At 40.9% G+C, this 14,878-nt stretch overlaps 1 protein-coding gene across 10 annotated transcripts in view; it reads right to left on the bottom strand.

Annotated features, from left to right (window-relative positions):
- Positions 1–14,878, bottom strand: part of SMG7 (SMG7 nonsense mediated mRNA decay factor) — a 102,593-nt gene that overhangs the window by 27,464 nt on the left and 60,251 nt on the right. For all 10 annotated transcript variants that reach the window (XM_073356636.1, XM_073356634.1, XM_073356626.1 and 7 more), the window contains 4 exons: positions 11,485–11,647; positions 10,837–10,993; positions 823–893; positions 422–482 (listed from right to left, as the gene is read on the bottom strand). In XM_073356636.1, the coding sequence (XP_073212737.1) occupies positions 422–482; positions 823–893; positions 10,837–10,993; positions 11,485–11,647 (452 nt within the window). The remainder of the gene's footprint in view (positions 1–421; positions 483–822; positions 894–10,836; positions 10,994–11,484; positions 11,648–14,878) is intronic.

Here is a 14,878-nt window from a genome sequence, read left to right as displayed (position 1 = left end):
TCTTTGTTGGGCCTGTCCTGTAGTAGGTGACTTCTGGGTACTCTTCTGGCTCTGTCAATCTATTTTTTCACTTCAGCAGGTGGGTATTGTAGTTTTAAGAATGCTTGATAGAGATCTTGTAGGTGTTTGTCTCCGTCTGAGGGATTGGAGCAAATGCGGTTTTATCTACCACTAATTAACCTCTCAGAGTTTGTATTGCAACTTCCAACTTATCTGTACGTATATATATTTCTTCTTACTATATGTTCCATTCTATGCATCCGATGAAGTGGGCTGTAGCCCACGAAAGCTTATGCTCTAATAAATTTGTTAGTCTCTAACGTGCCACAAGTACTCCTGTTCCTTTTGTGGATACAGAATAACACAGCTGCTACTCTGAAACCTGTCAGTATGGGTAAAGCATCCTTCAGCTGCCACTCACCTGAATGAGGGTCTCAGAGCCAAGAATCCCTGCAACTCAAACTCCTCTGGAAGTGGGGTAGCTGGTGAACAATCAAGAAAGAATATCAGTAAACAAGGCCTGGAATATGCTGCACCAGTAAGGTTATGGATATCCAGTCACCACATACAGTACAGCTCACACTACTAGATAAATGCTGTACTACTCATGCTGTGGGATCTACAGAAAGTGAAGGATAGATAAAATGAAATACAATATGCTCAGCACAGGAAAAAGCAGTTTGTAAAATATTCATATTCTAAGTGTACTAATACTAGAAGGTGCTTTATTCTACCATGATACCCCACACCAATGATGTTAGAGACACTTCCTCCCCACCTCCCGCCGCCCTTTCACAGAACACAGACTAGGAGCATCCTTACCATTAGTGCTGGAAAGATCTTCCTCATGGGGCTGGAAGCTGTTTAGCAGAGAAATCAGCCATGGCCAAATGCTACAAATCAAAAGAAGATAGTTTCCACTTGTCATGGTATGTCTGAACTGGAATTCTACTCATTGTACCAATTCAATATGGAGACCTATGACAGAGTTGAAATCCAACTCAGCCCAACTGCTTCCAAGAATGGATAAAATCAAGATTTTTGGCATCCCTCCCTTACTGCAACTAGTCAGGAGCCCTTATTCTCCTTAACAAAGTGAACTCCTTCTGCAATGAAATGATATTTTTTCAGTGCTGTCAAGGGAAGGATAGAATTTTGAGATGCAAGGAAAATGCTTTCAAAAGGTGGTCTGAGATAACCAAAGAACCCAGTTTCCTGTCACCAAATTCAGGAAGTATGGCAGGTGCATTTACCAGCTAGAGAGAAACAAACCACAGGTGTCACTTGATTTTAAAATATTATACTAGGGGAATGAGTTCACAGCCTTTGTTTGTAGTTCGTACTTTCCAATTCAAAGCTGACTGTTCTCAAGAGAATATATCTGAAAATCAGTTCAGAGACAAAATGCTTCCGTAAGATATAGTTAGGGTTAGGCAGACTCATTACTTCTAAAAACCTTAACAGAATATTGTAGTTCTAGAAGTAGATGTTGGAACACCACAAGTCCTAAGTTCAGGTTGGATTTAAGTTGAACACTAAACTACCTTCACTCTAAATGCATGCCCTGCTAAAGTTGGTGCAATGACTGGAAATACTTTGCATAGACACCACTCTGTTTTGATGTCAAATCTGAAGGACTACTCTATGGGGCACGTATAAGGTGAGGCAATTGTTAGAGAATGAAATAAAGTACTCTGATTTTACAACAAAGGGGGAAATAGTGTATATCCGTCTATCGATGGATAGTCAAGTCTTATTATAGCCAAAAGGAAAATAAAAGCGTAGTGAGGTACACAAATGTGGGTATATTGGGTCCATGGCAACAGTGAGATGGAAGGGACAGACTGATTCGGCACTCTGCGGAATGCCTTTATTCTCTGGGGCCCTAACAGTTTTTGCATATTTTGTTTTAAAATAAATGAAAGCATAAATTAGCGAATCTTTCAGATGTGAACCTGTGTCTGCAGACAGACAGAAAATAGTTTGAATAGAGATGTGAAATACTCCATTATCTCAATAGCATGTTAACATTTAATTGCCATCAACAGGCTTAAAATCAACCATTGATAACCATCTTGCTACTTGTTTTGCAAGCACATGGTACTCTGGGATTGCTAGATGAACTTGAATGGAGCACAGTACTATTACACTTCCCAACCCTCCAAATCTGACTCATGGTGAGATATGAAAATATACAGTAGTGGTGGAAATGGAAGAAGGTGGAGAAAAGTTCTGATGGGTAAGACACAGGCATATTCCAGGAGTATGAATTCTAGTTGGGTCTGTGGCAAAACAGAGGACTTCTATATAGCGAGTATAGTCTGCATTTCTGCTAGTTTATGGCTGCTTTTGTATACTATAGGGCAGGGGTGGCCAAACTTACTGACCCTCCAAGCCACATATGACAATCTTCAGAAGTTTGAGAGCCATGGCACACCTAGACGGGTCTCCAACCTGCTGAAGGCCAAGCCCTGGCAGGTGCACCCTGTGGGGCTGAAGCCCTGAGACCCCTCTCCTCACTAGACAGAAACCTCTACCCTCCCTCCCTCCCCCCTCACCCGCTGCAAGGCAGAGGGCCCAAGCTCTCCCCCACTCCCCATACATTTAAATTCAGTGAAACAATACAGGTTGAAACGAAGACCAGATAAATCAAGAATTACTCAGAGATCAGAAAATTACAAAGCCTAACCTCCTTTAAACAGAATGGTCCAGCTAAAGGAGCTTACAAAACACCATTAGCCATACTGACAGAGCCTATAGCCACCTTGAACTTGAGCAGATTGGTTAACTGAGCTTACAGCTCTGTTAGCACAGAACAATTTAGTGACTCCAGCAGATATTTGCTGACGGTTAAAAAACCTGAATAGCCTGTAAAACACATCCTGAAAAACACATCCTGCAGCATGGACTCCTATAGTAGCCATATTGGAAATAACCTGCATCTTGATCCCATCTCACATTTCACAATCTGCCTCTCGCCCCTACAACTGAGCTCAAAGATTTCTTAAAACTCTGTCTCTGCAGGCATGGTTCTGGCCTGGAGACTCCTTCCAGTTGTATGGCTCCCTTCATGGAAAAATACTTGCAAACTGGGCTACAGAAAAGGAGTTAGTATCTTTTCACTGCCAGTGTTAACCACCAAGTACAGTGTGCGCAAAAGAGCAGGGGGCTGGCACCAGTATAAAGACGAGTTATGTGTCAGATGAAGGAGAAAGTATTTCCTACTATATTCTAGGCAGTTTCACCAAACAACCCCCACGTTTTGTTGCCTCGAGGGACTGAGGCAGCGGAGCAGAGATTAAAGAACACTAATCCATTTCAAGTTTTCATTGTGCCTAATTTGTCAGGGTCCCACAGGACTTAAACTTTACAAGTGTACCAGTAATGTTTATATTGCAGTTCACTTGCCTCCTGTGACAGATCCCCTCATCTTCCCTTCCCTCTGCCAGTCAATGCCTTGGACTAACATTTATATCCTGTAGTGACTGGCATCAATTCTGTGAAAGCAACAGGCATTCTATGTCAAAGGCATGCCCAGAGCTCTCAGAATGAATCTGACCTTTTTCAGTAAATCTTAGCCATTATCTACCACATGATGAATTGAAATACAAACATGTACCCTGAAGGTAGGTCAGCCACTTTTCCTGAATGACTGCCGAGATTGGTGAATGTAAAAATGTTGATTTTCTAAGTCCATCAAATCCTTTTAGATCTAAATTACGGTAAGTAACAAACCCTCATTCTGTTTGTATGGTAGGGTGTGAGGGGAATAGAGGTGGAGAGTATAAATATCATCCGTGTAGTTCTCATCCATGATATTTGCCATACTTTCAACATGCCTTTTGAAATAAATTAATAAAAAGTCTTTACTAACAGTAGATCTCTGTTTTAGCTATTTTTGAGTCTAGTATGTGAGTGTAAAATGTTTAAAAAGAAATTAGGAGGCCTACTTAAAATAGTTTCCAAAGTGCACTGGCTGCTGTCTCATTTATATCAACAGGGAACAAACTTTTGTACAATATTTTTAAAAGAATGAAATAGACATTCTGTTAAAGTTGTCTACCAACCTGATTCTGGATAGGAAAGTGACATGCAGATATTGCAGCTTGTGGAACTGCAACAGAAAGCGGTGGCCAGAAACCTGATTGTGAAGAGCCACACACTAGAACTGGTATTTTATGGATATTTCTTTTGCTATCTGGGATTAAAGATTCCTACCCTTGGGTAATATGGTTTCAGCAGAAGAAAAATCTGTATCAGCTATTTGTTTTGTTTAAGGTAAGAGCAATGCTCCACAAGAAAAAGCACATAAACCTTCAGGGTTGAGAACTTGTGTATTTCTGCATTTTTCAGAGTACAGAAAATTCTAAATCTGCATGTAGTACAAGGATTATTTCCCCAATGAGTCCAAGAATAAGCACAGTTAAGACTGACAGAGATGTTTTCAAATAAATAGGACAGGGATACTTACAGCTTTACTATATAATAGGAAAGCCTCAGAAGTATGACTAGGTCCTTTTTCATTTGCGGACCCCTTTGGAAATCTATTGTCTGTATATACAGTTGAATTCTGTTCAGTCAGTTTTCAGTTTAAGTCTTTCATGGACCCCTTAGACCTCCGCAGACAACAGGTTGAGAACTACTGCACTAGAGTATTACAGAGATGGAGGGACACAACAGATACAGGTTTCAGGAGAACCAATGAAGGGAAAAAAGGAAAAAAAGTGTTTTTTTTATCCTAAAGGAAGCTTTTTGTTATTAGCAGTACTGTGAGAAAAACTTTAAAGAGACATGGTCAGCTTGAATATAGGGCTAGATACCTTAAGGGCCTGATTCATGCTTTCCCCCAGTTTGGGAACTCCCTTTTTAGGGCCTCTAGTTCAAGCTGTGCATTTGACAGCTCTTAGTAATTTTTACTATGGATGTAGTCACAGCGTCTCTTTGCTGAGAAAAAATAAGGTTATTTCACTAAGTTTTCAGTTATATTAATCTTAGCTATTGCTTGCAACTAATGAAAGTATAACAATCAGACCAGTGCGATCAAGTTGATGTTGCCCCTTTACTACGAGAATAGGAGCATGTAGACAAATTGAGCAAAAGTGAGGGATTTTTAAGTAGGGCTCTGTGTCCTACCTTCTCACAGCAGAATTCAGAACTTTTTACTTTGAGGGGAAAAAAGGAATAGTGCACGTTCATCTGTTCTGAGGGAAGGAGGGAAAAAGATCAAGTCTGATGAATGAAGGAGATATCATAGAATAGAATATCAGGTTTGGAAGGGACCTCAGGAGGTCATCTAGTCCAACCCCCTGCTCAAAGCAGGGCCAATCCCCAATTTTTGCCCCAGATCCCTAAATGGCCCCCTCAAGGATTGAACTCGCAACCCTGGGTTTAGCAGGCCAATGCTCAAACCACTGAGCTACCCCTCCCCCAGACAGGGCAAAAAATTTTTACTATCAAAGATGATTTTGAAAGACTGATTACTTACCTTACAGTAAGTATGGTTGTTAGAGATATGTTGTCAACATGGACTCCACTCCTGGTGCACATGTGCCTCATGCACACATAATTAGACTCTTTTGACCAGAGGTGTTCGTTGGGGCTGTGCTTGTCCCCTACATGTTCTCATACCTTCACCCAAACACATAAACAGCAGAGCAGGCCCAAATGTTCTTGAGTTCCTTCACCAGTTCAGAGCCCTAGAGGAGTAGGACTCCATAGTAGTGGGGAAGGAGTGCAGGTCATGGAATCTAGATGGACAACACATCTTGAAGATGTCATGGAAGTTACTGTAATGTAAGTAATCATTCTCTCTTCTTTGAGAGATTGTCCACATGACTTCTACTCTAGGTGACAAACAGTTGTCTGTTTGCTTGGATGTGGGTACTAGGAGTCCTACTTGAACAATGAATGGAGAACAGCCCTGAAATAAGCAGCATCTGATCTGGAAGCTTCTACCAAAGAATAGTGTCTTGTAAATGAGTGAACCATACATGTAGCCAACCATATAAACTTCAGAAATAGGAACAGTTAGCAGAGGATGCCTGATGTCTAGCAGAATGAGCTCTAATGCAGCTAGGTGGATCTAACTCACTCATAATATGTTCTTATACAGTTGAAGAAGAGCTAAGACTCTCAGAGGATAGTGCCTAACCCATCACTCACTTTCTCTGAGAAGGCCACAGTTTAGGTATGTTCCTAAAATATTTTTGTCCTGTTAAGGTAGTCTTACAATCCCTTGACTAAATCAAGTGTATGAAATTTAGTTTCCCATGAGACTGAGTGAGACTTGGGGAAGAAAACGAAGATGAATAAATTGATATACACAAACATTTTAAACAACTTTGGGCAGGAACTTGGGATGAGAGCTAAGAGTGATCCTTTCCCTTATGAAACACAGTTTAACGGAGCCCTGTCCTGAGAGCCTGAATCTCTACTACCCTTCAAACTGATGTAATGGCTACTGGAAAGGCAGTCTTCATAGCTAGGTGGTAGAGGGAACAGATTGCTAAGCACTCAAAGGAGGGGACCTATCAACCTTTTAATGTTATAGAGGTCCTAAAAAGGGAGCTCCCAAACTGGGGGAAAGCATGAATCAGGCCCTTAAGGTATCATCTAGCCACTGTAGGGTGAGAAAATAGTGTGATTCTGGATAGGAAAGTGATATGCAGATATTGCAGCTTGTGGAACTGACAAGTCCAGCTTTGGAGGCTAATAAATAGTCCAATATTGCTGAAATGAGTGTTGCTGAGGGAGACTTCTACTCCTTATGCCAGAATAGAAAACTTTCTACTTGGCTATGAGTCAATGTAGTCGAGGCTTTCCTGCTTTGGAGCAGAATGTTCTAAACTTCTACTGAAGAGCTTTTTCTGGTGGATGTCAGCGAGCCAACATCCAGGCTATTAACAACACAAGGTGAAAGATCTAATCATTGTGCTGTGAGACTATGTTGCACAGGACAGGCAAAGTCATCTGAGGCTGCATGGGGAGGTTCACCAGATCCGAATATTGGAACTCCTTGGCCCATGCAGGGGCTATCACAATTGATCCAACATCTTGCCTAAGTTTTCTACGGTCTCTCAAGGATGTTAGGGGAAAGCATATATTAGTCCCAGTGTCCAGGGGATAAGAAAGGAATCTGATAGAGCCCAGAATGGAGCAGAACACTTGACACTTCTTTTCTGACCTATGGCTAATAGGTCAACTGATGGGTATCTCCACTTGCAAAAAATGATCTGCAACACTGAGTCCTTAACTGACCACTTGTGATTGTCTGAGAACTGCCCCGGGAGGTGATCTTCCAGCAAGTTCTGAATGCTTGGAAGATGCAGGGCCAGTGACATCAGTGGGTGAGGAATAGAGCTGAATGCTCTCTTGTGCAGATGACCTAGCTCCTCCTCTACTGCAGACATAATATATAACTGTGGTGGTGTTTGTTAGCACTTCGACTGTAGATCCCTGGAATAGAGGCAAGAATGCTTTGCATGCCAGTCAAATGGCTCTGAGGTCTGGGACATTTATGTGCAGACAAACTTCTTGAGAAAGACCACAGGCCTGGTGTTTGAAGGTGACTTAGATGAGCACTCCACATCTCTCAATGGAGCCATCTGTCCCCAGAGTCTTGGTAGGCAGAGGAGCAGCAAAGAGTTCTTCCTCATACACCTGAAGTGGGTCCTTCTACTAGTTTAGTGAGGAGAGAACTTCTTGTGGGACCATGATAATCAGATCCATGAAGTGTCCGCTGAATGTGGATTTTTCATTGTTGACTTTGAGCCTCAGTGTGGCAAAGAACTTTAAGGTTATTTGAACTGCATTGGCCACCTGTCATGCTGAACTTCCTCAGATCAACCCTTCAACAGGATATGAATAAACTCCTCCTTTATCTCTGTAAATGAGCTGCTATGACCACCAGGTACTTGGTGAACACCCTCAATGCTGAGAAAGACTAAAGGGCAGAATCCAGTACTGGTAATGAGATGTTCCTACTAGGAATCTGAGGGATTTCCTGTGAGCCAGGTGTATATTGTTGAGACACCAAAGATCTAGAATGGGCTGCCAACCCCCTTTCTTTAGGAAGAATAAATAATGAGAATTCAAAACCCCATCTGCCCCTGAATTCTAAATCTCCCCCCACATCTTGGAGCAGTGGAAGAATCCACCTTCTTGCTTCAACAGTATCTTGAGAGGGGCTCCTGAAGAGGGACAGGGCAGTCGAGGGGGCAGCAGGAAGAAAATGGAATTGTATGCAATACCAGTTGCTGACAATCTCTTAGACCCACTTCATACCCAAATGTGCCCAGCAGGGCTATGACTGATAAGCATTTGTATACTGAATCAATGGACACAGGAGAATACCAGGGACCCATACACTTTCCTGCTCAAAGAGAAATCTTTGGAGTCCATCCCTGATTCCCATTGTAGTTGGGAAGGGGAAGTATACTGTATTGATGTCTCAACTGCTGTATGCATTGCCGTGACTGAGGTGGTCAAAAGTCTAGTTTGCACTACTGAGGGGAATCCACTACCATCCCAGCAAGGGAAATTCAGTACCAGGTCCACAGACAGGTCACTAACTGTGCCAAAAAGACCACAGATGCAGTGTATGCAGGGTACAGAGAGTGAGGAAGAGTCTGTGTGAGAGGAAAGGCAATCAGCAGATACTCTTTTCATAGCCAGTAACAAGATTCCAGAGGAATCCATCTTGGGCTATTTGGATGCCATTGACTGTGGCACTTGAAACAAGTTAGACACATGTTGACTCTTGTGTCTTGGTTCTGAGGATGTCTAATCTGGTCTCTGGAGCATGAAGCTCCTTCCTAGCTGTGCCTGAAGAAGTCAACAACTGGATTGAAGCCGACAACTGGTGCCTTAGACCTCTCAGCCCTGGAGCTCAGGATGAAATCCCAGCTGGCTTGGGCATAAGCTGAGAGAGACTGGAGAAAAACTGAACCTTAGCCACATCCTTCTCTGGGTCTGAGGAGGCTTTCACTGAAATCCTCCAGAAGCAGGCACCACTAACCTTATGAGTCTGCCTGGAACAAGAGCAGCAAAATAAGCAATTGTCAGAGATATGACATTTGCCTAAACAAAATAGCCACTTAGATTGCTGAATGGAATAGCAGCACCACAAAGTGGCGTTCCTAAAGCCCAGAGATTTAACATCTACCATAACAGCTCAAGTCTCCGTACAAATGGAAGGGAGAGGAGGAGGCTCCAAGCCTATTATCTATGAAAAATTAGTAAAAGAAAGTAGTAAAAAAAAATTTTTTTAAACAGGCAATCTAAAAGTTAACAACCTGACAGCTGTATTACTTAAACACTCACTGCAACTGAACTGAAGAGAAGCAGGCAGACTGAAAGGACTCTCTGCCAAGGGTGGAAAGAAAGAACCTGGGTAGGTATTGTGGGTTAGGTGGAGATGGAAAAAAAACCTGCAAGTTGTAGAAACGGATGGCCAGAAGAATCTGATCTCAGGTGCATCTGCAGTAAGAGAGGAATCCATGTGGACAACACATCAATGAAGAACTTAATATCTGTCGATTTTACTTAATTTTAAGTTTTTTACATGAGCCTCTCTTTTTGAAACCCTTAAATTATACTTGCAGTCTATAAAAGGAAACTGAACATATGATGGAACAAGTTGAAAAACTGTTGAACTCAGAGATTTCCTTTTCATTATCCTGTGCCTGTGATTTGGCAAAATGAAGCATGGAGAGGTCTTTATTTTTTGAAGTAGGAAGATTATGGGAAGATAAAAATTTCCGTAAGTTTTCTTTTTTTTTTTTAAATTTTGAGTGACTGTTGGGGAAAACGGTACATAACACTTTTTAAGGGCAGATTTCAAAGCACTTTGCAGTGGTGAGTAAGCACTATCATCCCTATTTGACAATCTGGGAACTGAGGTGCAGAGAGAGGTTAAGTGACTTGCCCAAGGCCACACAATTAGGGGCTGAACAAGGAACAGACTATAACTCCAGACTCCCAGTCCTATGCTATACCCACTGCTTTTGTAGGGCTCTGTCCATTGTGGCCACTTACCCCCAAGGATGACAGCAGCCTTCTCTTTATTAAGGTATACAATACTCTATTCTTACTGTGAAGATTAGCATTTATTCAGGCAGTGCCAATTAATCCAGTCACTGTACTTCACCTTGGTTTTTTAAAGACATCGAGAGAGAGAGAGAGAGTGAGTGTGAGTGTGAGAGAGAGAAAAATAATAGCCACTTAGGTGTTGAAAAACATCCATAGAGCCAAAGAAAATTAAACAATTGCTGTAGTTGTAGAATAGACTGGGCAGTGCCACAAAAAGCCTATAATTATGGTACTATGAGCATAGAGTAGAGCAACACCATGAGATGCTCTGTGCTGACCTTCCATACAAAATTTAAGATTATGGGAGAATCTTGGATTCTAGCACCATCCAAGCCTCAGTGTATGACTTTTGGAAAATCATTTTACAGACATCAGCCTCAGTAAATCTAACTGAGCGAGTACAAATAACCAACACAGATTACTGGGTGAGGTTGTTTGGTTTATGTTATGCAGAAGTCAGACTAGATGTTTGTAATGGTCCCTTCTAACCTATGAATAAAATCTAAAAAACAATGGTTATATATTTGCAAATACTGTATCTAGTTTAACACCCAGAACCCACATTTTTCTTTGCAAAAATTATGTACTTTTAAAAACCTCAGTGTCTGTAAATGAACAGTTAAGGGACTCAGGCTATTTCTTCACTACCTTCTTCACATTAATCCTTCTTTAGTCACTATCACCTTACACAACTGACTGAAAGTCAAAAGAAAAAAAAATAATTGTATCAAAAAGAGAGAGACTCACAACTGTCTTTCATCAACCACTGCCTCCTGGAAGACACTGGGCCTAAGTTTCAGCCAGTCCATCGAGACCTTTACAGCAGGAAGCGGGTATGCACCCCAAGACTCCTCCTGGAAGTCATTCTGCAGTGGACACTTGCACAGGACTCCAAGAAAGGAAACTGAAAGGATAACAGGTGAAGTGAGCTGTAGCTCATGAAAGCTTATGTGCAAATAAATTTGTTAGTCTCTAAGGTGCCACAAGTACTCCTTTTCTTTTTGAAAGGATAACAGAGGAATCCATAACAACTTTTAAAAGTGTTACACCATAAATCTACTTTGAAGGCTATTTATTTAGAACAAGCCACCCTAATGATTTTAGTTTAAAGATTCCACTGGCAGATCATAATCTCTTATTTTCCATGTACTACTTCTTACCACAAAGTTCAGCCATTAGCTTTTTGAATTGTTTTTCCTAAAAAGGCTCTGTTGACAACTGAAGAGAGGTGGTAAATCCAGTAGGACAAATAGGTAAGTATCTCCTTACAAGTGAATCAATGGAAAAAAATAGAAACTGAATTGGGGGTGGGCGAGAGGAGGGAACAATCCATTTTAAATGTATATTATATGGAAGCAAAGAAGAAAAAAAAATATTTGGAATCTCAGTACTTACTGAAGAGGGCAAGTAGCTGTGTCCAGCAGAGCTGCTCATCCTGGCTGTAACTATGCTGTTCAGTTTCATTGCTAAAATCTCGCAGATGATGCAGTTGAAACAGGTTGATGACAGTAATATGAACTAACTGCTGAGAGTTGAAGGCTTTTTGGAATAACAACCTCTGTAACAAAGAAATTTATATAAGAGAGTGTGTACTATAACCCAGAAAGAATGCATCTGAAAGGGTTAGTTGACTGACTGACAATTCAGACTTGTGGTTACTATTGTACTGCATTAGCAATGGTTCAGCCACTGGGGAGAAGGCACTCGTCCTAAAATGTTTGAGTGCTATTAGATTATCCCTAATAGTGAATTATCCCTCCAGCGCAAACATACACTTAAGATGGCACCGGAAGGGGCTCAGTTAAGTCTGACAGACTTTGCTAGATCTCTACACCTGTACACATAAGATGGAATGTACTGTGGGGGACTGGCCCACTCCATGTAGTTTAAATGTAACATGCAACAGAGTGATTACGTTAAAATGTGTGACTATGCAAACTGCACAGAATCAAACCAGCTAATCTTTTTCCCTTTCAAAAAAATGAAACAGCAGCAACTGTAGTGTCATGATTAAGATTTTTACAGATAAATCAGGAAATTCAACCATGATGTATGGTTATGCATTATGAGTGTTTTCATATTTAATCCCATGTGACAGAACTATTAATAGTGATGAAAATGGCACATGTTTACAAAAATGATCTTGCTTCACTAAGTACAGTAACACTAGACACCTGCCATTCTTTGGCAGATGAAGACGAACTTTAAACCTTTCTGATGCATAGTGATAAGGGTTGATATCCAATCTATCACCATAATCAATTTAGACAAAATCACACAGCGAGCTAAAGTTAGTTGCCTAAGAGGAAAAAATGACTTTTCTGAGTCCCATGCCCAGTTTTGTTGTTTGCCTAAGAGCATACAGCACCCTAAATTCTACAACTGGAGTCAGAAGCATAATGAGACTGCTGGTATTGTTGAACAGTCCGAACCCTATAATTTTGGATGTAAAGAGAGCTTCAAGTTTATCTGCATGACCAACCATACAGTATCTACAGCTAAAAATATTTCTGAAAATATAGCCCATCATTTCATCAGTTTCATGACATCCCGAAGGCTGAGCTGTTAAATGCCCATTTTGCTTCAGTCCTCACTAAAAAGGTTAATCGTGACCAGATATTCCAGTTAATATTAACAAGGGGAAAGGAATGCAAGCCAACACAGGAAACGAACAAACTAAGTTAGATCTATTCAGCAGGGCCTGATGAAATTCATCCTAGGGTATTGAAGGAACTAGGTGAAGAAATCTCAGAACCGTTAGCAATTATCTTTGAGAGCTCACGGAGGATGGGTGAGGTTCCAGAGTACTGAAGGCTAAACATAGTACCTATCTTTAAAAAGGGGAACAAAAAGAGGGCCTTGGGAATAATAGACCAGTCAAGCCTAGCTGCCCCAGTAGATAGGGGAAAGCAGTAGACATGATATATCTAATTTTAGTATGTCTTTTGACAGTCCCGCAGGACATTCTCATAAGCAAACTAGGGAAAGTAGTCTACATACAATTACTATACAGTGGTTGCACAACTTGTTGAAAGACCATACTCAAAGAGTAGTTATCAATGGTTTGCTGTCAAAGTGGAAGAATGTATCTAGTGGGGTTCCACAGTGGTCAGTCCTGGGTCCGGTACTATTCAATAATGACTTGGATAAAGGAATGGCAAGTATTCTTATAAAATTTGTGGGTGACACCAAGATGAGAGGGTTGCAAGGAGGACAGTCACAGGAAGACAGGATTAGAATTCAAAACTACCTTGACAAATTGGCTAATTAGTCTGAAATTAACAAGACGAAATTCAATAAAAACAAGTGCAAAGTATTTTACTATGGAAGGAAAAAACAACAACAAAAAAACAAATGCACCACTACAAAATGGGAAATAACTGGCTAGTAGTCCTGAAGAGGATCTCGGGATTACAGTGGATCACAAATTGTATACGAGTCAACACTGTAATGCAGTTGCGAAAAACGTTAATATAATTCTGGGGTGTATTACCAGGAATGTCATATTTATGACACTGGAGGTAACTGTCCCACTCTACTCAGCACAGGTGGGGCCCTAAACTGGAGTACTGGCTAATTATAGGCGCCATGCTTTAGGAAAGACTAAGACAAACTGGAGAGAGTCCAGAAGAGAGGAACAAAAATGATAAAAGGTTTAGAAAACCTGACATATGAGGAAATGTTAAAAAAACTGGGCATGTTTAGTTTTCATTAAAAAAAGACTGAGGGGAAACCTGTTAACAGTCTTCCAATATATTAAGGGAAGTTATAAAAAGGACAGTGATCAATTGTTCTTCAAGTGCAGTGAAAGTAGGACAAGTAGTAATCAGCTTAATCTGCAGCAAAGGAGATTTAGGTTAGATATTAGGAAAAAACTATAAGGATAGTCAAGCTCTAGAATAGGCTTCTAAGGGAGGTTGTGGACTCATTGGAGGTTTTTAAGAACAGGTTGGACAAACACCTGCCAGGGACTGTCTAGGTTTACTTGGTGCTGCCTCATTGTAGGGTGCTGGACTTGACATCTAAAGGTCCTTCCCAGCCATAGGTATCTATGATTTCATGCTTCACTTCACAACCCAGCTAGATGAAATGATTTTCTTATATCATGGAGAGGAGGAAGCTAAAACTATTCAGCTCAGTGTAGCAAATGCCACGTTACAGAACACGTTGCTTATATACACACAGCACAATGTAATGCACAAAGTCAGGGTGTCATTAGTTCTTGCACACCTTGGACGTGTTCGGTACCACAGAGTCTTCCGCATGCCTGAGCACTGTTCATAATTACTAATAAGCACTCTGGAAAGTACCATTTATAAAATGGCTAAAATTAAGAAAAGAGACAGTGAAGAACAGTTCGGGGGGGAGGGGGGGAGGTTTCTTGTTTTAAATTGTACCTAGCTAAATCACATTGTCTGGAGTAAACATAAAAAAGCTCATCTGTTTGAATTAGAGAATGTAACAGTTTTAAACTTATGAGCGATGTGCTTAAATTAGTGGTTACTCTTTACAGAGGAGACAGCTCAGTTTTGAATGGTTCCACTCCATGCACAGAACTGAAGGCTTTCAAAACAAACACTGCTCTCAAGGGTAAACTTTGCCAGCAGGAGAGGCAGCTTGAGCAGGGTTAAAACAGTCTTAATTACTACTAAAGAGTAAACGTAGGAAATCAAAGGAGGAAGCTCTTGTTTCCGAGTTCACTAAAGAATTTAAGGAAGACTCATCAGATGAAATAGTAGTAGTTGGGAGAAACTGCTTTTCACAAAATCTCTTGCGATCATCCAGTTCA

This window comes from Lepidochelys kempii, chromosome 8, assembly GCF_965140285.1.
Source record: "Lepidochelys kempii isolate rLepKem1 chromosome 8, rLepKem1.hap1, whole genome shotgun sequence".
Lineage (NCBI taxonomy): Eukaryota > Metazoa > Chordata > Testudines > Cheloniidae > Lepidochelys > Lepidochelys kempii.
Note: the sequence above shows the minus strand (reverse complement) of the source record. Positions and strands in the feature narration are given on the sequence as shown.